This window comes from Eulemur rufifrons, chromosome 7 (genome assembly GCF_041146395.1).
Source record: "Eulemur rufifrons isolate Redbay chromosome 7, OSU_ERuf_1, whole genome shotgun sequence".
In the NCBI taxonomy this organism is placed as follows: Eukaryota; Metazoa; Chordata; class Mammalia; order Primates; family Lemuridae; genus Eulemur; species Eulemur rufifrons.
The window spans coordinates 56044512-56068922 of NC_090989.1; the positions used below are offsets into that span (position 1 = coordinate 56044512).

General features: G+C 41.4%; 1 protein-coding gene across 2 annotated transcripts in view; it reads left to right on the forward strand.

Annotated features, from left to right (window-relative positions):
• Nucleotides 1–21083, forward strand: part of TMPRSS7 (transmembrane serine protease 7) — a 35611-nt gene extending 14528 nt beyond the window's left edge. For both annotated transcript variants that reach the window (XM_069472594.1, XM_069472595.1), the window contains 9 exons: nucleotides 4135–4241; nucleotides 8219–8355; nucleotides 9933–10040; nucleotides 12456–12566; nucleotides 13382–13498; nucleotides 14770–14941; nucleotides 17542–17810; nucleotides 19397–19533; nucleotides 20913–21083. In XM_069472594.1, the coding sequence (XP_069328695.1) occupies nucleotides 4135–4241; nucleotides 8219–8355; nucleotides 9933–10040; nucleotides 12456–12566; nucleotides 13382–13498; nucleotides 14770–14941; nucleotides 17542–17810; nucleotides 19397–19533; nucleotides 20913–21083 (1329 nt within the window). The remainder of the gene's footprint in view (nucleotides 1–4134; nucleotides 4242–8218; nucleotides 8356–9932; nucleotides 10041–12455; nucleotides 12567–13381; nucleotides 13499–14769; nucleotides 14942–17541; nucleotides 17811–19396; nucleotides 19534–20912) is intronic.
• The last annotated feature ends 3328 nt before the right edge of the window (nucleotides 21084–24411 follow it).

Sequence of the window (24411 nt, forward strand, 5' to 3'; positions counted from 1 at the left end):
TATAAATAAAAATATCGGATCACTTTCCATTTTGCTAGGGGTTGAGGGTTAGAAATGCTGAAGGAAAAGATGTCTTTATAAAGATAAGGGCATCCCACGAGGGGCGTGAGGAATGGGGAAGGGAAGACAGGAAATCCTGGGGACAAACTGGTGGTGTCCACCGTTTCTCAGAGAGCAAGGTCTGTCCTCAGTGTGGAGGTTAAAATAAAGCTGTTTCTTTCTCAGAAGGCTTCAACAGCCACCTATATCAGTGTGAGAATGTGTTTCTGTGAATGGAAATCAGTGTAAAAAATATTAATTTTTTTCACCCGTAAAATAGCTTTGAGTTTATTAAAAGTAACCATGAGCTTCATGACTTAAGTAACAACAATATTGACTCAAGTCATGATAAAAGTTTTTCATACAAAATTTGGTTGCTATCCTCCTCAATCCTTGATGTCTGGTCCCATTTCCAAATTTACCAAAGGGCAATCAACCCCACTGGCAAACTCGCTTTCAGCTAAGTTTTAAGGTCTTATTTGAGAAGGATTAATTCCTGTTCCAGATTAAAGTCCATCTGATTCTTCTCCCAAGCTGTTACCCACTCAACAAATGCTCATTGAATGTCTGCTGCATGTCAGGCTCCGTATGGGACACCTGGTAGCAAGATAAACAAAGTCCTTATTCTCATGGAACTTACAGACTACAGGGGAAGAAGGAATAAATATGTAAAACCAAAAAAGAGTGTTGAGTTTATAATATGTTGTCTGCATTTGATTAGCACTTTAGGGTTTGGGGCACCATATTTTTATTTGCCCTTCATAGCGCACGGCTGATGCAGAAGAGATATTCTTGCCACCTTTTGTAGATAAGGAAACAGAGATGAGCAAATCATTTGAGATCACTCAAATAGAAAGTGACCCAGAGAGGACCAGAAGGAATCATGCCCCTTCTGTGTATAAATTCTGCCCCCTCCTTCTTTTCTGGGTTCTAAAGATGTTCGGCTTCCCTGTGTTTCATAACAATCACTTAGTTGAACATTTACCTCCCTCTCCCTTCCTTCTTTGTATCCCAATAAATTTTGTTATAAAATCTTAGAAAAAGAAAACGGAGCAGTGCTTTCAATGGTCACAGCTGTCATCAGCCCAGCACCATACAATTTGAGTCCGCCAGACATAAACGGGGGTTACCAGAGGCCATGCAGGTCACCTCCTCTTATCACTTAGGAAACCGATGGGGGTCCCAGAAGGGAGCTCCCTCTTTCCCTGCTTCTGTGAAGGAAATATGAAGCGTCTTTGCCACAGAAACTTCCAGGGCTTATCTGAGGTGGGTTCTTGGGTTGTGTGTCTACAACTCCAGACAAATTGTGGGTGACTGAAAGGTAAAGTTTGTCCTGCATCCTGTTACCATCACTAACTAGAGAAATATTTCAATGTTACAGGTGCAGATGAGGATAATTCCTCCCTTTACTTGGTTAAGGTTCCCAACACAAAGGTAGAAGGTGGGGAACAGAAACTGAGAATACAGAACATATGAGGAAGTAGGCTAGCTATTTTTTTGTTCCTTTGTCCAAATAGCTTGCATTGCATTGTGAAACTGCACCTCATCACTCCATTTGTCAAGCAGGTTAATACAAGTATTATCCCCTTGGCCAATCTGTGTACAAATGTAGAATTGGGTGCAATTCTGTGTCCGTGGAATCAGTATGCAAGGGGACTTATTTCCTTTCACTATGTAGAAATTCTGTGGATTGGACGGTGGTGGTGTATATAAAACAATTTTACTTTGAAGCAGTGGAACATAGTGAAAATGCCCAGGCAAGCTTCTTGGTAGAGAATTGCATTGGAATGTGTTCTTACACTATACAATTTACATTGATTACTTAAGATACTGTCTCTCAGCTTTCATTTTTTTTAATGGGAAGAAATAATCACAAGACTGGAAGAAAATTGACATGTGTTCTCCTGAGCCCTGGGCTTCTGATGAACATAAAATAACCCTGTTCCTCTTGAGTTTCTCATGTTGGTTTCCAAGCAGCGTGATACACTGGGAAAAGGGTGGTCTTCAGAGAAATGCAGGACTGGTTTGAGCCTCTGGTCTGCACTTCTTAACCTTGGGAAATTTACTTGTCTTTGGTTAGTCTTGGTTCTTCTTCTATAAAATGGGAATCATACTGCCTGCATTAAAGGGTTGTTGTGATGTTTAAATGAGAAACATAAAGTGCCTGATTCGTTCCCTCTCAAAGGTAGATGGTGAGGTGTGGTTTACTATATTTGAGTGCATGTTAGAAAGAAGCCAACACTCACACACACACTTGCTTACACACACATGAAAGCATGACATATAATTTGATGACCTACAAAAACCAAACGTCTGTCGGAGCAGTACAAGTCCAATGGGTAAAATTCATCTAAAGAAAAAGACAGCAGGACTGAATTAGAAAGTATTACCTAAAACTTAACTTCATGCTATTTTCAAAAGACAAAAGTGAATGAAAAAGTGACTCAGTAAAACTGAACAATAAGGATGGGCAATATCATGTCAGGCAAGTATAAACAAAAAGAAAGCAGGGTTCACAGTCTTAGACCAGACAAACCAGGCAACACTGAAATCAGTGCAACAGCATCCGCAATTTGGAAGTAAGAGAAGACAGGCAATCTATAATGATAAAGAGGGTGATCCACAAGATCTAATCATGACATAGCATTAATATTCATTTAATACTCATAAATCAAAAACTATAGGAAATTCAAAGAAGTGGACAATGTTCAAATAAGAAGTTTTTTTTTTTTGGCTTGTTTTTTGAGATGAGATCTCCCTATGTTTCCCAGGCTGGCCTCGAACTCCTGAACTAAAGCAATCCTTCCACCTCAGCCTCCCAATTAGTCAAACAAGAGATTTTAATTTCCTTCTTTTGGTTAGTGACAGAGATAGTGGGGGAGAATAAGCTAGGTAGGATATTAAGCCATATAAATGAGTTTGGTAGTATATACATGCAGAAACTACTCTTTTTTTTTTTTCAAGTGACCATGGAGAATTCATAAATTTGATCACAAAAAAATCCTCAATAAATTCAAAAAATTAAAAGCAATATAAACAATAATTTTTTTTATTCAATTAAGATATAACTGACTGGGTGCAGTGGCTCATGCCTGTAATCCCAGCACTCTGGGAGACCGAGGCAGGAGGATTGCTTGAAGTCAGGAGTTGGAGACCAGCCTGAGCAACAGTGAGACCCTGTCTCTATAAAACATAGAAAAAATTAGCGGGGTGTGATCGTGGGCACCTGTAGTCCCAGCTACTTGGGAGGCTGAGGCAGGAGGATCGCTTGATCCCAGGAGTTTGAGGTTGCAGTGAGCTATGATGACGCCACTGAACACTACTCAGGGTGACAGAGTGGACTCTGTCTCAAAAAAAAAAAAAAAAAAGATAGAAAACTTGATGATGGGCAAACCAAAATTCAACTCTCTTAATGTAAAAATGCTCTCTTAAATAATTCCTGGGTCAAAGTAAAGATCCAAAGGAAAACTTTGAGATATCAGACATAATGCATGTGCATATTGCATAATGCAATAAAAGGCTCACTTGCATTGTGTGTGTGCCTGCGTGTGCGTGTGTGTGTATGTGTGTGCTTGCGTACATTTGCTCACACGCATAAGCACCTCTTTCTTGTTTGACTGCTTCTGAAAAGACCTAGGGGTGACTCATAACAGCCTTCAGAAATACCCAGGTTTAGTATGAAGAGGATGCTGATTCATTTCTCCTTTATCTTGATGTCGTTATTTACATTAAGAGAGGAAAATATTTACACTCGTTAACAAGTGGGTGTTTTCAAGGTTAAGATCACCTAACAGGAAGAAACTGAAACCCAGAGACGTTGGTGTGTACCCTGTCACCCTGCTCTACCTGCGGCCCAACAGCTGCTTCCTCGAGTACCAGTACGCAGCTGCCCACGTCCTTCTCTGTTAAGCTCTCCACCTCGTCCCACTCTGTTCAGGGGAACTGGTTTACCTGACCGAGGGCCATAGGGCACCAGGAGTAGAACGGGCTTAAAACCAGCCAAGGAGATGAGTACCCAGTGAGCGAGGAAATTTTAGCTTGAAACATGTACTTTGATGGAAGCATTTTTTTCGACTTAATGTTTGTTTTTCACAGACTCCCCTGTCAACTCTTGGCATAGCACTGAAATTCCATAACTACTCAATAACTAAGAAGAGTGTGAAAGGCTGTGAGCATGGATGGTGGGAAATTAATGAGCACATGTAAGTGATTTCCGTATGTGAGGAATCTGGCGGAAGGTTCACAGCCGTGGTTCCCTGTTCCCAAAGAGTTTGCACTTTACCATTTACAGATAGGGAAACTGAGGGATATAGCAGTTAAATGACTTGCTCAAGGCCACTCAGCTCATGAGAGATTGAGGCAGGATTCAACCCATGTCTTAGGGCTCCTGCTCCCCTACCACTCTATGCTGCTGGGCTACAGGTGTGTATGTTCTATACTTCACAAAAGTATTTGACAGATAAAGTTTTCAAATCTTGAGCCATGGAGGAAAATAATAAATTGGGGTTCTGATGGTACAAAAGGTAGAGACCACTAGCCAATTCTGTGAGATAAGAGTCCTAAATGGCCTGGCTTAATCCCAACACTGGGAAATGGGTTCATGCAGATCTGATGAGAAAGAAACCCAGAGAAATCTAGATGCTTGGGCTTCCTGAACCAACCTAGGTCCTCACTCCTACTCTTAAATTTTTGTGTATTTGCTTCTAAAACTATACGAGGTATTCAGTAGATATTGAATAGGTATTCAAAAATACAGGATGCTCTTTCTTGAAGCAGATAAATAGCTTCTCAGTTCACTGTCAGAGAAGAATCCTGTAAGGTTCAAGGATTTATCTGCTACTTCTTTGCTCACTGTTATTCTGTGCACGCAACCTTCCCTTTCTAAATGCTCTTCTTAAACGAACTTCTTTCAGTTCCTTTGGACAGATTACTTGCAAAATAATAATTGGTGCTGTGTTCATTGGAATAGGCCCAATCAGATTTAAAGGGATTCTTGGATCCATTATTAAAATGTAGACTACTCCTTTGGGGAGTATAATTGAGTGGAGCATCTAGTTTTGTAGGAATCAGAAGACCTGGGTTCAAATTCCAGCCCTGTCATTTAGTAGCTATATTAACTAGGAAAAATTATTTAACGTCTTTGATTTTTGGTCTATGAAATGAGGTAATGATTCCTACTTAATGTGGTGTTTGTTAAGTGTTCGATAAAATAACATATGCTACACAGCAAAAAATATCAGCTGTTATTAATGTGACTAATCGATTGCTTTCAAAATGTCATGGGATGGATAAATATTATAGAATGTGCCCTAAGGTTTTCAAAATACTGTAGTTTGGTATTTAATTAAAATAGAGATCCAGAAAACCTATCCTTGTAAAACTTCTGTGAAGTTGTAAGCCGGTGACAGAGCTGTGCTTTGAAAATGAGGTCCTGGCCGGGCGCGGTGGCTCACGCCTGTAATCCTAGCTCTCTGGGAGGCCGAGGTGGGCGGATCGTTTGAGCTCAGGAGTTCGAGACCAGCCTGAGCAAGAGCGAGACCCCGTCTCTACTAAAAATAGAAAGAAATTATATGGACAGCTAAAAATATATACAGAAAAAATTAGCTGGGCATGGTGGTGCATGCCTGTAGTCCCAGCTACTCGGGAGGCTGAGACAGGAGGATCGCTTGAGCCCAGGAGTTTGAGGTTGCTGTGAGCTAGGCTGACGCCACAGCACTCACTCTAGCCTGGGCAACAGAGTGAGACTCTGTCTCAAAAAAAAAAAAAAAAAAAAAAGAAAATGAGGTCCTGTTTTATCTCTACATCAACCACAATAGGCCAGGATATGTTTGTTGCTGCCATAGCAGAGAGAAGTAAGGTCTCCTCCCAAGCAATACTGGAAAGCTCTCTGACTCAAATACTTTCCTTTCAGATAGTCTTGTGGACTGGCTGAAATCCTATCAAATTCTTTCTAGCTGGTTGTACCCTCAGGGTTTAAAATGCCAATCCTTCCTATTATCAGGCTTTTTCATCTAAAAAGGAAGGGCTCTAATTGCTAATCAGATACCTTGCTGAGAAGTTAGCCTGAGGGAATTGGGGCTGCACTGGGGAAGGAGGAAAAAGTACTGCTGACTGAAGGAAGACTAATGGTCTCCTCATTAGTAGTGCATAGAGAGCCTGGTTTAGGGACTGGAGGGGCCACAGGGCAGTGCTCAGGGCAGAGGGGAAGAGGTGTGCAGTGCTCAGGGTAGCTTCAGTATGTCACCCCTGGAGAAACAGAGGGCCTTCCCACAAAGCTTTCCAAAGCTTTCACAGAGCGAAGCTTTGGAGGGGAGGCCTTCGGTGTGCTAGAAAGTGCTAGAGTTTAGTATCAGGCCAACTGGTGTCCAAATGCTGGTTCTGCTTACTAGCTGTTTGAGCTTTAACAAATTACTTCACTTCTTCATGACTCAGTTTCCTTACTTGTGATATGTCTGTACACAGAAACTGACTCCCGCTGAGTTTCTCCACTATCTCCCTTTTTAAACTTTCACTCCACAAGCCACATCATGCCCTGTTGCATACTCTCCCCCTTTTAAACTCCAGCCAGAACACGGATGCAAAGATCTGTTTCCTCTTGATTGCCTGTTAACATGCAAGAAAACGCCACGAAATGTTAATGGTAAACACAAAGAAAATCACTATGCGATAGAGATAACATAATCATCTTATTTTCAGAGTACAGGATTCTGATCTCAGGATAACTGACTAGAGTAGACTCTGGCTCCAGAAATTAGGCTTGGCTTCCCGGTGCCTCTCAGACCCTGGCTCCAGCTTAGCCAGGCAGCCACCTGCAGCTCCTGTCTCCTTGTATCCCACCAACTGGCCTATCAGTTCATCAGTTCCTGAACTTCAGCCAATTGCGAAAGACTCTTCCTGAATAATAGGAATATTTTCCTCCTTCAAGCCTTAAAATCATGGATTATTTGTGTTCCTGAATACCAGCATCTGAATAGATCAGATCATGCATGGAACATGAGGATTCCCAGGTGCTTTGGGAGCCTAGAGTGCTTGAAATTCACAGGTTCCCAGGGAGAATGTCACTCCCCAAGTGTTGCATCTGCTCTCTGCCTCCCATCAAGACCTTTCAGGTTTGGGCTGGGTGTGGTGGCTCACATCTATAGTCCCAGAGCTTTGGGAGCCTGAGGTGGGAGGATTGCTTGAGGCCAGGAGTTTGAGACCAGCCTGAGCAACAGAGTGAGACTCTGTCTCTAGAAAAAAATCCCTGCAGATTTCACTGTGGGAAGAGCCTTACCCACTCAGGGCAGTGGACTCACTTATCATTGGACTGCAATATAATAATATTCCATGCTCTGCTAACCACAGTGCTAATGCAGTAAGAATTATTAACAGGAGGGATATTTTCTCAAAAGGACACTGGGAACCTGAAGCACACTAAGTAATGAGAAGTAAAAAATTGAGGTAGGAATATATTGCAGATAGACATTGATTCTTTGAAATTTTGCCAAGGACAAGTCTTGAAGCACACATCAGATTTCATTGTAGATTGAAATAATGTTATCTTTTGCTTTAAGTGTTGTTGGAAGTCTCTGCATACCCGAGCTCATGGATTTCATTGGGTAGAGAGGCTTGTGAACAAAAGCAGACAATTCTTGTTACACAGTTGTTTATTTATTTTTTGAGACGGGGTCTCACTCTGTCCCCGAGGCTGGAATGCAGCAGTGTGATCACAGCTCACTGTAACCTCGAACTCCTGGGCTCCAGTGATCCTTCCCACCTCAGCCTCCCAAGTAGCTGTGACTACAGGCATGCACTACCACGCCCAGCTAATTTTTTTATTTCTTGTAGGGATGGGGTTTTGCTACATTGTCCAGGCTGGGTTACACAGTTTTTCATACTGAAAAAGGAAGAGAGGACTGGGAGAATGAGATACATGTTTCTTCTGATCCTAAGTGTTGGTGAGGAAAACAACAGGTTGATGGTACTGTTATTGTTCTATTTAGCAGAGGAGAAAATTGAGGGGGCAGAAGTTACTCAATCACAGTCACAGGGCATAGGATGAGTAACTACCATTAACTCTACCATGAGCATCTCTGCGTATGACACCCAGAGGACCTAAGTATTAGTGAATTTACTGTCCATAGGAATGCAGTCGGCAGAACCCCAAGCTCTGTGTCCTTCCTGACTCTTGTCTCCTCAGGTACTGTGGCTCCTACATGGATCACCAGACGATTTTCCGAGTGCCCAGCCCTGTGGTTCGCGTTCAGCTCCAGTGCAGTGCCAGGCTTTCGGACAAGCCGCTGGTGGTGGAATACGGCAGTTACAACATCAGTCAGCGTAAGCCTGTGATCAGCTCCTTCGAGAAACCTTAGGAAATAGCCAAAGGGAGCCTAATGCTTTATAGCTCTAACCTTTGAGAATTTAACAAGTGAACACTGCTTTATTTTTACTATTTCTTTTTATATATTTATTTTTTACAATACATTAGTACATATATAATAAAAATAAAGGTAATAAATAGTATATAAAAGTATGTATTTATTACTACTGTATTATAGAAGAAATAATATAACTCTTTGATATTACCGATTAATAATTAAAAAATAATTTCTCACATCATTCCTAAAATATAAGACAAGCCCCACTGTATGGTTTGCTGTTGTTCCTGCCGGCCACAATTCTCTGTGAGTGCGACGTTCACACCCACACAGAGTGGATCGGAGGCCAACAGTTACGACCACTTTGGCCTGTGCTGCACAGGGAGAGCTGGTTGGTGGAGAGAGTTCAAACATCAGCCCTCAGAATGGTGAACTTGAAGCTCACACTGAAAACTGCTGGAAGAAAGGCCAGGAAGCGGTCTGGAAATGGCAGTGTTTGAGGGAAGTCATTAGCTGGAGGGAGTAGATAATGACCTGCTCAGGAAATCCGCCACCCGTTTTAAAATGGCCAAAGTAGAGGTTATCCACTGAGGAGTTCACAAGGAGGGCATGACCTGGGCTCCTTTAGACCATATCCATCTTTGCCAATCTCCAAAATATCTTCTTCTGGATTCAGAATATTACACCCTGAATATCAGAATATTAGTTTCCAGCAGAGTCACTGGTAAATCAGTAAGCTGCCTTATTTTTAATTGTTTTTTTTATGACTACTTTCCAGTGACTCATCAATCCACTGTGTGAGAGTTTGACCTGATCATGCATTCTCCTCCATTTTTTTTTTTTTTTTTTTTTTTTGCACAAGGGGGAGATTTATTAGTTCTCTAATATTTAACAACAAACTCAGGATTAATGATGCAAGATCAGGCAGGGAATGAATCATTGATGAGCAGCCTGGTTGAAGTGGAAAGAATGATGGACAAGGGGGTAGGAGGTAGGAGGCAGGAGTCTGGAGTCGTGAGGCCAGTCACTAATCTCTTTAGGTCCAACGTGATACGATCAGTGGTGACTAATATGTTTTGGAACAGAGACTACTTGAAAATGTAATTAAAGATACACAGAACAAGGCATCTGATCACAGAGGATTCAGAGACAACAGAAGTCCATTTGTAATTCCCTGGGGGAGTCTAAAGACCCCACATTAAGCATGCTGGACCCTTGAAATCTTCCAACTTTCACATTTTTCAAGTATATGATAAAGCCATCGAGCCAAGTCAAGGCCCTGGAGTTAGTAAAAGTTTTCTTGTGCATATGGCCTGGATGCAATGTTCACTCAGAGCTTCTGGTGGATTGCTTTCTTGTCTGCTCTTCTAATTTCCGTATTTTTGTCTTGCAATTCCAACAGCCTTGATGTGATGTTATAATTACCACCGCTACCGTTTCAACTCCCTACCACTGAACACTTCCTGTTTCTTTGCTAGTGTGGTCTGGTGATTGTCAGGGGCCCACCCAAGGTTTTCTATTTTGTATTGCCTGTAGCCTGCCCTGTCGGATCTTTCAGATGCTCCTCCGGTTTGTGTGTCCCTCAGGCCCAGCGCTGTGACGGCATAAACGACTGCTTTGATGAAAGTGATGAACTTTTCTGTGGTGGGTACTCAAGCTTTTCATGTGACTTTCTTATGAACAGGCAACTTCACAGCGCCATTGCTGCTGCTGTGTATCCTTGGTCTTTGTGGTTGTTATCTTTCCCTGCATACCCCACTACCTCCGGAACTCAGTGGCTTACAACAGTTATTCTCTATCATGCGTCCATGGGTTGTCTGCGATATGACTGATCTAGGCTGAGCTCAGGTGGGTGGCCCTGCTTCAAGTGCTGGGTCCTCTTGGGCTTGGTTCTTCCCAGGTCAGGATCAGGTCTACTCTTTATGGCTCTTTAGCTCAGTGGGCCAATGGGCTAGTCATGGTAGTGGCAGAAGCAAAGGGGGGGGTGAGCACAAACGTGGTTCCTCTTAAGGCCTGGGCTTGGAACTGGCACACCGTATTGTATCATATTCCCCTGGTCAAAGCAAGTTGCACAGAAAAGTCAAGGCACAGGGAAGTTTACTCTGCACACCTTAGGGCCATGGCAAGGGTGGGGTACAAAATGCTACCACAGGGAGTGAAGATCTGTGGCTAAGAAATTAATCCACCACAATCTTTTTTTTTTTTTTTTGTTGAGACAGAGTCTCACTTTGTTGCCCAGGCTAGAGTGAGTGCCGTGGCGTCAGCTTAGCTCACAGCAACCTCAGACTCCTCGGCTTAAGCGATCCTACTACCTCAGCCTCCCGAGTAGCTGGGACTACAGGCATGCGCCACCATGCCCGGCTAATTTTTTCTATATAGATTTTTAGTTGTCCATATAATGTCTTTCTATTTTTAGTAGAGACGGGGTCTCGCTCAGGCTGGTCTCGAACTCCTGACCTTGAGCGATCCACCCGCCTCGGCCTCCCAGAGTGCTAGGATTACAGGCGTGAGCCACCGCGCCCGGCCTATCCACCAGAATCTTAAACACAACAATCCTCTTTGAAAGCACATATCTCAGAGAGAAGCTCAGAAATAAACTCTTTCAGCATGCTCATTTATGGAGTCCCACTGTTGTTTGTAAATGAAAGAGAAAGTTTTGTTGCTTTTAAAAAGCCTGTACAGTTTGCACTGACATCACATTGATAATGACAAAAGCGTGGGGTACTGGATATTCTTATTCTGAGTGGAGAATCTCAATCTTGGTTTTTCATAACTGTTTGAATCACCTTCCTGAATCTATCTCTAGTGTCAGGGAGCCATGTAGGAAGGACAATTCACTGGACACTGTGACACCACCGGCAATACTTTCTCCTAAAGGTCCAGGGGGTTTAATTCAAACACAATTACGATGGTGATGATATTTAATCTTTTCCATATCCTTTGGGAAATATTACAGTAAATATACTGTAAGAGCTAATATGCTATTTGTGAAAAATTATACTAATGAAAAATAATCGATGACTCTATACCTTCTGTTTTTATTGACTAAACAAAACAAAAACAAAAAAGTCCTCTTAACTTATGGTTCACTGACCATTTAAATGTATAGAGTCTTCTATTTCTTAAGAAAATAAATACTGACCATTATCTAGTAACTGAAGTTTTGGGGGTTTTTTACATTATTATTCTCTGCTCTGATGCTCCAAACAAAAATAATTACTGTTATTTTATAATAAGAACTATTTTTTTGGTGATCATTATTTCTCATTGTGCCATTTTTTTGGAGCTATTCTCTAGGAGAATACCTTTGGAGACTCAAGGAACTATTTCAGGGCAGTAATGTTCTCCCTTCTGCTCCTCACAAGAGATACCTCTGAAAAAAACAGTAGATAAAACACTAATAACTTTTTGAAAAACCAGAAATGTCTAAAATGTCTAAGGAATGATACCTTCTAAATATGGTTGCCAATATACTATGCCTGTCATTGATGTAAAGGCAATTCATGAAAATATTCCAAAGAAGAAGAATATGATAGATTTATTCTGAGAATGGATCTCTCAGAATAAAATAATTTTAAAGAGTTTTCTTTACACACAGACCACAAGTCTATCTAAGATCTCACATTCATTAATTCATTCAACAAACCTTTAGTGAGCACCTACTATTTGGTCAGAGTCTTGAGGTAAAGAGATGAATAAGACAAAAGCCTCAGTGTCAGGACACTCCTTTGTTTAGAAGGGTAGACAAGTTCAATTTAGATAACAGCTTATTATTTTTATTTTCCTTAAATTACTCATGATAAATTTAATTGTAATTAAACAAATAAGCCACCAGAGTTCAACACATTTATACAAAAGCAAAAATTGGATCCAATAAGTGCTAAGAACTACACCAAAGTTTAAACATCTGGTTTTCCTCATAGAAGTGCCGGTTTTAAGGAAAAATGCCTTTTATTTTATTTAAGTCATCTGAATGATTTGCGCCTTTTGAAGGGTTCTTCTGGTCATCAGGGACCCAGCTGATGTCTCAGGCTCATGAGCTTTCTTTTCTCATTCTAGTGAGCCTTAAGCCTGCCTGCAATGCCAGCTCCTCGAGGCAGCACGGCCCTCTGGTCTGCGATGGCTTCAGGGACTGTGAGGATGGCCGGGATGAGCAGAACTGCACTCAAAGTAGGAAGGGTCCTGTGCACTCTGCTGTTCTTCCTATGAAACTCATCTGATGAATCAAAATACCTCTGCTGGGTTAGGACAATCAACTTGACCCAGTTTTCCTGGAACTTTCCCAGTTTTAGCACTGAAAGTCCCTTGTTTTGGGAACCTTTTTAGTCGCAGACAAATTGAGACAGGTGGTCACTCTAAATGGGGTGGATTGTGCGTGCGTGCATGCGTGCGTGCACGTGTGTGTGTGTGTGTGTGTGTGTTCATATGTGAATACTGGCAGATTTTGATTGCTTACTTCCTTTTAATGCTGCTCAAGATGGTAAGATACTGAGGACTTGATATAGAGAAACTTGCCAGATACTGGGATGGGACACGTTCTATTCTTGCCCTTGCAGAAACACAAACCTCCCATTGGTTGTGAACAAATGTGCTATAATTCACAAATCTGTCCATTTTCCTCCCTAATATAAAAGGACTGAGTGTGGCTGTGATTTTTGCTCAAAAACTTTCTTGGAGAATAAGACAGGGTAATAGGCAAAGAGGTTACAGCCTAAAGCCACTGATGTGGCCAACTCCTTTGTATGTCACCTACAGTGGAAGAAAGGAGAGGCGGTTGGATTGATCCTCAACAGATGTGCCTCCCCACCTGTCTTCTGTTTAGGTGAAGGAACAGGTCACTGTGGGGTTGCTTCGTTTCTCTCTGCCATTTCCCCAGAGCAGCAAAACCAATCCTATGGTTAAACCATCCTTTGCAGAGTTCAGTGTCATTCACTCAACTCTGTTTCTGGCTAGGAGAAACTGTTTCTTCTTTTGTTCATTTTTAGGTATTCCGTGCAACAACAGAACTTTTAAGTGTGACAATGACATTTGCTTTAGGAAACAAAATGCAAAATGTGATGGGACAGTGGATTGTCCGGACGGAAGTGATGAAGAAGGCTGCAGTGAGTACAGAATCATTCCGATTCCTGTATTCCCTCTTCCCTTTACCTGTTTGTTTTCTTTCATTTTCATTCCCTGCTTGTATAATTCCCCTGGCAGAGGTTGCCACAGGCCCAAGGAAGAATAGTAAATATTGGTGAATGAGTCTGAAATTGTTTCTCAGAACTAAAAACTCTAGAGTGGATTCTGTTTTCTTGAAAACAGCATTAATGCACTAGATTTTTATACTGAGAGCATTCACTTTGCAGTAAATCTAATCAAGGGAGAAGATCTTAAATAAAAAACCACGAGAAAAGAAATAGTTACTGGAACTATTTCCAGTGGATGGACTTTGTTAGTAATGCCTTAGGTTATGAACAGTATCAAGTGCTGATTTTTTCTTTAGCTAAGACCCAATAATTAATCTGGCATATGTTCCTATTAGTTGTGAGGCTCTCTAATTGGCCATGTGGCTACATGTTAATTATATCTTTTTACCAATACTATTTTTTTTTTTTTTTGAGGCAGAGTCTCACTGTCTTGCCTGGGCTAGAATGTGGTGGCGTCAGCCCAGCTCACAGCAACCTCAAACTCCTGGGCTAAAGCGATCCTCCTGCCTCAGCCTTCTGGATAGCTGAGACTACAGGCACGTGCCACTATGCCCAGCTAATTTTTTCTATTTTCAGTTGTTTGGCTAATTTCTTTCTATTTTTAGTAGAGACAGGGTCTCACTCTTGCTCAAGCTGGTCTCAAACTCCTGAGCTCAAGCAATCCTCCCACCTCGGCCTCCCAGAGTGCTAGAATTACAGACGTGAGCCACCGCGCCCGGCCTGCCAATACTATTTACGCTGGAAAATTGCTCTGATAACTAGTTTTTCTTAGTAGGTTTTCATTTGTCTTGGACTTACAAATTCACTCCCAAATGCTTTCTTTCACATCAGCACAACTTCAAAGACAGTCTCACTTCTGTTATATTTGGAACATAGAGTTCCTTCTCTACCTAACAACCTAATTCCACAGACTGCTGTTTGTATCAGTCTAGCTCTTACTATAAGTCCCCTCCTCCCCTCACATGCATTATTGTGTAGACTCTGTGTCAGGGCATGTTTCAGGAAGGGGGAGCTGGTGTCTTGGTACTTCAGACAGACCCACATATTTTCTCTCCTCTAGATAAGCAAGGAATTTCAATTTGCTTACCCAGTGAGTTTGTTCCCAGCCAGCACTAAACCTGACTTAATTTCCAGTTTTTCTTCCTTGTCTACCCTCAAATCACATGCCCTTTCCTCTACTAAAGGCTGCAGCAGGAGTTCCTCCACCCTTCACCGCATCATCGGGGGCACAGACACCCTGGAGGGGGCTTGGCCGTGGCAAGTCAGCCTCCACTTTGTTGGATCTGCCTACTGCGGAGCCTCAGTCATCTCCAGAGAGTGGCTTCTCTCTGCGGCGCACTGCTTCCATGGAAACAGGTAGGCCATCACAGTCCTCACTCTCAAGAGGCACTCTCTGATCACAGTCCATACAGCTGCCCTCAAGTTGTGGGAAAAAGCTCCCTGCTGGAGATGTTCAATCAATTCAGTATTTTTCTTTTTCTGGGTACCAATTGTGTGCCAGACATTTTTTTTTTTTGGGGGGGTATTATTGATATAAAGAAAAAAGAACACAAAGGAAACATCAAGAATGAATAGGCTTTTACTAAGGGTGAGAAAATAATATAGAGCTTTCAAGTCAGAGGGAGCAAACCTATAAAAATGTGTGCAGAATGCAGGGGAACAACAGGCATTGGAAAATGGCTGGAGTCTGGGGAGCTCTTTTCAAAGTAGGAGGGGAATCCTGGAAGGGTCCATTAGGACTCACTTTGGAAGGGCTCTTTCCGTCTTTACCAATGGGATTATTATGGGAGAGATACTCTTTCATCTAAGGGTGAAAGGAAAGCTTAGAAAATAGACTCACTTAAAATTTAAACTTATTTGTAATCTACTGGATCTTAGGTAAAAAAAAAAAAACAAACATGTTATTCATTTCTCCTTCTAAGTAGAGTATTTTAGGGAAGTTGTACAATTTTAGTTTTTGCTTCCTCTGGAAATGATAAGATTTATGTTAATTACTAAAATAGCTTCACATCGGTTTGATCATTATTGTTTTATGCTGTGAAACTGCTCCAAATAATGTGCTAGCCTTAATATTCCTTTGGGTCTGCAGAGCCACTCATGAGACCTCAGCTAAGACCACACTCTTTGGGCTTCCACATTCTCTTCACCCCCACTGCTACACTGGTGGAGATGGAATTCTCACATGGAGACTACAAGCCCCTCTCTGACTTGTGCAAGATTAGGATTCTGGAAGGACTAAATGTTGGCAAAACTCGTATAGACATTGGCCTAGGCAATGAATTTATGAAGAAGACCCCAAAGCCAATCACAGCAACAACAAAAATAAATAAATGGGATCTTATCAAATTAAAAAGCTTGGGCACAGCCAAAGAAATTATCATGAGAGCAAACAGACAAACTAGAGAATGGGAGAAAATATTCACATGTTATACATCTGATAAAGGGCTGATAACTAGAATCTATATAGAACTCAGGAAAATCAGCAAGAAAAAAATCAAACAACCTATCAAAAAGCGGGCAAAGGACATGAACAGAAACTTTTCAAAAGAAGATAGACTACTGGCCAACAAACGTATGAAAAAATGCTCAACATCTCTAATCATCAGGGAAATGCAAATCAAAACCACAATGAGATATCACTTAACTCCAGTGAGAATGGCTTTTATCAAAAAGTCCCAAAACAATAAATGTTGGCGTGGATGAGGAGAGACAGGAACACTCATACACTGCTGATGGAACTGCAGACTAGTGCAACCTAGTGGAAAGCATTATGGAGATATCTCAAAGAGATATAAGTAGATCTACCATTTGCTCCAGCAATCTCATTACTGGGCATCTACCCAAAAGAACAAAAGACATTCTATACAAAAGACATCTGCACTCGAATGTTTATAGCAGCACAATTCACAATTGCAAAGATGTGGAAACAACTCAAGTGCCCATCAATACATGAGTGGATTAATAAAATGTGGTGTATGTATACCATGGAGTTCTATGCAGCCACAAAACAATGGCAATCTAGCACCTCTTGTATTATCCCGGATAGAGCTGGAACCCATTCTACTAAGTGAAGTATCCCAAGAATGGAAAAATAAGAACCACATGTACTCACCATCAGATTGATTTTAACTGATCAACACTTAAGTACACATATATAGTAGTAACATTTGTCGGGTGTTGGGCAGATGGGAGGGTGCAGGAGAGGACGGGTATATACACACATAATGGGTACAGTGCGCACCATCTGGGGGATGGACACGCTTGAAGCTCTGACTCGGGTGGGGCAAGGGCAACGTACGTAACCTAAACATTTTTACCCCCATAATATGCTGAAATAAAAGAGAATTTAAAAAAGGAAGAAGGATTTTGGAAGGACTGATGGGGGAGGGGCTGTTGGTGCCCACTTGAGCGATTAGAGCAGTGATCTTTAAAGCTTCTGGTAGTTTGCAAGAAGTAATTTCATTAAATTCCTGCTTATAACACTTTGATTCCTAATCTCTCTTGGTATTCAAATAATTTGGATTTGATAGTAGGATCCCCAGACCCCCACCTTACTGGGTCTGTCTGTCTCCATCAAATGCCATTTTCAGCATGAATAGGAAGAATGCAACTAATTCTATTTACCAACATTCTTGACCTGGGTGCGGTTCATGAAATACCAGTGGCAAGAAAATTTTCAAGCATTTCCTTAGGATGTTGTTGAGGGAACTTTCTGGAACATAGCTATGGCTCACCACCCTTACCACAGCTTATTTCATCTCTGGTTTTGCTAAAGAGACAAGGGAGGCTCAGAGTTGTGCTTCTTGCCACCTCTCTGGACAGAGCCAGTGGCTGTGACAAGACACTGAAAGGCAGGCCTTCCTTTCTCAGCCCTCATCTGTCTCTGGAGTGCTTGTTTCCAAAGCACACACGGTTCTTCAAGCTACCAACTTTGTGCTTATTTCCTTTTCTACCAGGCTGTCAGACCCCACACCATGGACTGCCCACCTCGGGATGTATGCCCAGGGAAACGCCAAGTTTGTCTCGCCGGTGAGAAGAATTGTGGTCCACGAGTACTATAACAGTCAGACCTTTGACTATGACATTGCTCTGCTACAGCTCAGTACTGCCTGGCCTGAGGCCCTGAAGCAGCTCATTCAGCCAATATGTGTTCCTCCCGCCGGCCAGAAAGTGCGCAGAGGAGAGAAGTGCTGGGTCACTGGTTGGGGGCGAAGGCACGAAGCAGGTGTGTGTGAATGAACGGTCATGCCTTTACCTGCACAGGAGGATAACTTGTGTTGCTGTAGTGCTTTGGGGTCCATAGAGAGGGTTTGTGTATATCATCTCTTCAAGCCTCCTGAGAACTCTGAAAGGTTGGATTGGAGGAGGGTTTTGTTATCCCTGTTTTATAATGCTCTCTACCTGCTCCAAAAGAAACAGGGCCCACCTCATAAAGCAGGAGAGGAGGATGTATGAGCCAGTCAGGATCGACTAGATAGTATGGGCCCTTTTCAAACTCTAATGAGTTAGCTAGGTTTGCCCCTATAGAAGAACAATTCTGCCTTATTTTTTGTTTCCTTCTATCCAAAGTGATTCATTTTTAAGACAGAGAGGACACACACATGCACATCCCACTGTGCCAGCTCATAGACAACTGTCTGGAAGATTATGTGGGCATGTCCTGCACCAGGGCCACCGGCCAAGGGATGGGAGTGGGAGCTGAACTCCAGGCTGCCCTTAGCTCCCCAGACTACAGATTCAGGCCTGGGGGTTAGACCTGCCTAGAATTGGTCCACACAGAGGCCATGCGTTTTTATAATTCCTCCACCTAGAGGGGACATCTTTTTCAATATGCGCAAAGGTCAGGCTGTATAGTAGGGAAGCCCCTACATCTGCCCTGCCAAGGTTTTCCATGGTCCAGGATTCATGGATGTTTCTGAGTATATACTGAAGGGACAAATCCAAAGCCTGTGAATGTCTCCCCAAAGGTTAGTGCTAATACTTTCCCTTGGTCTTCCAGTCACCTCAGATTCCTTTGCAGTCCTTTCCAAGGGCTTAGGACAGATACAGTGTCTGTAATTCATGCACCTTACCTTTCAGCCTCTCTTTATCATTCTCTAAAGATTCACTGTGGGCAGCTTCTCAAATGCTCGCTGCTGTCATTTAGTTACTGTAGTAATAATACTCACTACCAGTATGGGTCCACTGAGGTCTCAAGCTAACCATTTGAACACTTACAGCCTTAATAGGTTGCTGTGCTCGGTGCTTTAATTCAATGATCATGTATCACCAGAGGAAAGTGTCTACCCAGCCAACTTATCAGAAGATTTTTCTTTATAAGCATGAGTGTGTGTGTGCGTGTGTGTGTGTGTGTGTATTTTTCTGAAACATCTTTGCCAGGCAGGTTAGAAAGGAAGTGAAAGGGCAATATCCAAACTGCTAAGTTTTTATGGTTCCTTGGAGACTTCTGTTTACTAGTTATGCTGCTCCATTTAAGGCGCCCTCCTGAATGGTAAATATTGCTGATAACTGTTGCTGACTCACCATCCTACAGAAAGCAAGAAGGACATGGTGAGGAGTGTGGCAGAGCGGCCCAGTGATTGAGTCAGACCTTGGGTTGGAATTCTGCTATTACTTGCTAGCTGTGTGCCACTGGGCAAGGGCTTTAAGCTTCCATTTTTTCATCAGCAAAATGGGGAAAATAGTAGAATTTACCTCAAAGAATTGCTATGAGGATAAAGGGAGATAATGTGAGTTAATTGTTCAAATGAAACCCTGAATAAGTGTAGTCATTACCATTACCATAACTTCTACTTCTGATGCGTTTTCCAGACAATAAAGGCTCCCCTGTCCTGCAGCAAGCAGAGGTAGAGCTTATTGATCAAAGCCTCTGTGTTTCCACCTATGGGATCATCACTTCGAGGATGCTCTGTGCGGGTGTAATGTCAGGCAAGAGAGATGCCTGCAAAGTAAGTCATCATACGTTTTCCTTGCCTAACATGTGCTTTCCATAAATGCTTTGCTATTTAATGTCTATAACACTGGGAAATATCTAGGGCAGGAATTGCCCTTAACTTATCTGAGTTACCCAGATATTAATTGTAATCCACTTGCCTAAGATCAGGGAGAGGTGTTGAAAGAACTGGTTCTATAGAACTCAGTTTTCTAGTCCTGATGTATTCTCCTCCAGCATTTAGAGGATGAGGTCAGCGTTCATCATTCTGCCATGATTGTCTTAGAACCAGAACTAGAAAGGAAAGTGATACAGAAACACACATGCATGCTGTGTTTCAGGATTGCTACCTATTTCCTTAGCGGCAAGGGTTTTATTAATACTCACTCACTCTTTGAAGCACAGGCTGGGGGAAAGAGAAGAGGAGTGGGAGAGGTGATAGAGAGTACTTGCATGCAGGCCTCTGGGTAGGCCCCATGATAGCGGTAAAATTGGTGGTCACCTTTTGGTTGACCTTTGACCTTTGCGATGTTTCTCTAACCCTGAGAGTCCAATTGATAGAGATGGGCAATGCGTGATCACCAAACAGTAAACAGAACTATGCCTCATAAGGTGGTTGTGAGCATTGAATGACCCCCAATAAGCTGGGCATATATCTAGCACTAAATAAATGTTAGCCCTTATTATTATTACTTCTACCACTACTAGTAGTTCTACTACCACTACTGAGGTTTTTTCTTTATTTGAGGGTGAGAGGTCTTTTTTCTTGCCAGAATACTCTAATATTATTTTTTGCCCAAAGAATCAGGTTTCTTAAAATGAATGCAGATTTGTGATTAAAGGAAGAATAATTCTAAAATGACATTAGAAGTTTCACATTATTTCTGGACACTTCCCAGACTGCATAGTGATTAGCCAAGCAAAAACATGTCAGAATTGGACTTTTGAACACAGTCTGTTAGACATATTAATGATAAAATTTCTGGCCGGGCGTGGTGGCTCACGCCTGTAATCCTAGCACTCTGGGAGGCCGAGGTGGGCGGATCGTTTGAGCTCAGAAGTTCGAGACCAGCCTGAGCAAGAGCGAGACCCCATCTCTACTAAAAATAGAAAGAAATTATATGGACAGCTAAAAATATATATAGAAAAAAAATTAGCCGGGCATGGTGGTGCATGCCTGTAGTCCCAGCTACTCGGGAGGCTGAGACAGGAGGATCGCTTGAGCTCAGGAGTTTGAGGTTGCTGTGAGCTAGGCTGACGCCACGGCACTCACTCTAGCCTGGGCAACAGAGTGAGACTCTGTCTCAAAAAAAAAAAAAAAAAAAAAAAAAAAAATGATAAAATTTCTGATCATGGGACAAACGTACTTCATACTTACCTTATCTTTCTGTGTAGGGAGATTCAGGTGGACCTTTATCTTGCCGAAGAAAAAGTGATGGAAAATGGATTTTGACTGGCATTGTTAGCTGGGGCCATGGATGTGGAAGACCAAACTTTCCTGGTGTTTACACAAGGGTGTCAAACTTTGTTCCTTGGATTCATAAATATGTCCCTTCTCTTCTGTAATTGTACCAGCTGTATTTTTAACTGTGATTTGTTAAAAATAGATTCTTTAAAAAGAATGCGATAAAATAAATCACTGGATTATTTTCAACTGGAAATGTTAGAGTGTACACATTTAGTATTTATTGAAAGACAGAGAGATTAATGTGTATTCCATAAAAAAATTTCCCTGAGGATATTGGTATATTTATTCTTTGGTGTCAAAAGGTCATTGATCCAGACATGGAAGAAACCTAAAGTAATGTCACGAACCAAGCCTCTAAAATAAAATAAGAAATAAGAGAGATGTCCTTACTTTATTTTATGTTCCTATTTAAGGTGCAGATGCTTATAAGGATTTAGGCAAATTTGATTTATTGAAATAAAAAATTCCAGTAAAAACCATACCTGACTTCAGCATTCTCATGAAATTAAGTGTACAAAAATATCTCCTTAACAAATGCAAATAAAGCAAAACTCATTTTTTTTTTTTTTTTTTTTTTTTTTTTTTTTTTTTTTTTGAGTCAGAGTCTCGCTCTGTTGCCCGGGCTAGAGTGAGTGCCATGGCATCAGCCTAGCTCACAGCAACCTCAAACTCCTGGGCTTAAGCGATCCTACTGCCTCAGCCTCCCGAGTAGCTGGGACTACAGGCATGCGCCACCATGCCCGGCTAATTTTTTCTATATATGTTTTTAGTTGTCCATATAATTTCTTTCTATTTTTAGTAGAGACGGGGTCTCGCTCTTGCTCAGAGCTGGTCTCGAACTCCTGACCTCGAGCGATCCACCCGCCTCGGCCTCCCAGAGTGCTAGGATTACAGGCGTGAGCCACCGCGCCCGGCCCAAAACTCATTTTTTGATAGAGGAAGTACCTATATTATTGCTTTCCAATCCAATTTTGTCTCACTATATTATAATGGATCTTCTTTAACCATGGTACCTCGTAATGTTGGATACAGAGAAATTGATCAACCAACCAGCAAAACTGATAGTTACCAACAATTACTAAATGTAGAATGAAGCACCATGGTAGTTGGATTGAAAGCACATATATGAAATTCAAAGAAATTGTGGTAATGCTGGTCAGCAGTGAAAAGGCAAAGACATTTTTGTATGATTGTAGTGAAAGGGAAATTTTTCAGAAATATTATCATGATCTGGTTTTGGGTTCTTTTATAAAACCCCAGTGGCCAAGACTTTCTTTTATTTTCAGGGCCTTACAATACCTTGCATAGTTGTAAACCTACAGCACACTCTCAATACATCCTAGTTCATGATTTATTTTGTCTTGATTTAGAGGATTTCACACTCGATCTCAGAATAATCTTTTCATTAACAGGAGCCAGAGTTAACAGTACCACCAAACAGATGAAAACAGCAGAAAAAAGAATATTATTTGTTTTCCCTGGAAAAAATCAAAGGAGTAATAGCAACACTAATATTAAGTAGTATCCAGAACAATGCAAAGAACCTCAGAGAATCTTAATGCAATAGCAAAAAGAGAGAGAGAGCAAAAGGTGTCATCACTTAGGCCAGATAAAAACACTGAAATTTGAGTATGATTTCCCTGACACAATGAATATTTTCTAGTTCACAGAACATATTTTGATTTGCTAAAAGACTGTTTCCCTCAGATTGAGAATAAAACATCTTAATGAAATCTTTGGCTATAGGATAGTATAATTCTTTTTTTTTTTTTTTTTTTTTTTTGAGACAGAGTCTCACTGTTGCCCAGGCTAGAGTGAGTGCTGTGGCATCAGCCTAGCTCACAGCAACCTCAAACTCCTGAGCTCAAGTGATCCTCCTGTCTCAGCCTCCCGAGTAGCTGGGACTACAGGCATGTGCCACCATGCCCAGCTAATTTTTTCTATATATATTTTTAGCTGTCCATATAATTTCTTTCTATTTTTAGTAGAGATGGGATCTCGCTCTTGCTCAGGCTGGTCTCGAACTCCTGAGCTCAAACGATCCGCCCACCTCGGCCTCCCAGAGTGCTAGGATTACAGGCGTGAGCCACCACGCCCGGCCAGGATAGTATAATTCAGAGGGCCAAGTGTACCACTTAATTTACAGGAGGGACTTAAGTGTGGAATTCACTGTATAAAAGATCAAATTAGGCTGATAGTTCTTATAATCCAGGTTTATTTTGCCTGGTATGGCTGTGACCTATGTATGAGGTGAAATATATTTTTCACTTCGTGGTCATTTCTAAGGCATAGAATTGCTATTCACGAAACACTCAAAAACCTTTTCGTGAGTCTGTATTCTCAATTAGGGGATCAGAGATGGAAGAAACCTAAAGTAATATCATGAACCATTACTTTCATGGAGAGCTAGCATGATCTGTCAGATTTGTTAGGGATGGGTGTTTTGAAACCACACGTATGCATACCACTATAGAACCTTGCTGGCACTAATGTGAGTGTACCACGTTCCTCAGCAGAACTGGGTAGGGAAAAGGTTGAGAAACATCAACCTAACTCACTTGGATATTTCATGCCAAGATGCCTGTAGAACCTGAGTAATGTGGGAATATCTCCTTCATTCTCACAAAGGTGTGAATTGAGGCAAACTCCAACAGTGGTTTTGTTTGCAGTGTGGAATGGCCTCCATAAACCAAGACAGGAGCATTTTGTTTGCTATGTTATTGGCAAGAATCTGTAGGGACTCATGCCCTCTTTCACAGTGCTTTGAAAACTGCAAAATGAAACACCACAAACCAACCATTTCTCAGTTGTTTTTTGCTTGCTTAGCCTGATGGCTGGCCCAACTGCTGATGTAGTACTGCTTGCCTTTTGACAACATACAGGTACAAAGTGCTGTCTTTTCAAGAGACACAGACCTATTTGAAAGTAATGAGATGCTTTGGTACATTGGTAATATCACTTTGATGATGTTACTTTATTTTTTGGTTTATATGGTAATCATTGGGAAAATTATTTGCTCTTAAAGGAGATGAAGAAAGAAGAGCAATTACTATTAATATAATGAGAAAATCAAAATTGAAAATCTTATATTGGTTAGCAAGTCTTGACAAGAATTATGTTTTAATTTTCAAACATTATTTAAATTTGACTCTTTAAAAAAACTAAAGCAATCGTGCCAGTAGTAATTTTAAATTATACTAAACAGAACTATTCGTGAGATAATAGTACACTTTAAAAAGCTACCCTTATAGAAGTAAATTCTGAAGAAATTGCAAAAACACATCTAGGTAGAGTATGGTTCCTCATTCACAAATGTTTAGTTTTCATCAAAAATTGTTTAATCTAAAACTGGTTGTACCTCCAGGGGAAACACTTCTTTCTAACTCATTCTGAATCCTTAGCTTGGAGTCAAACAAGCAGGATAAA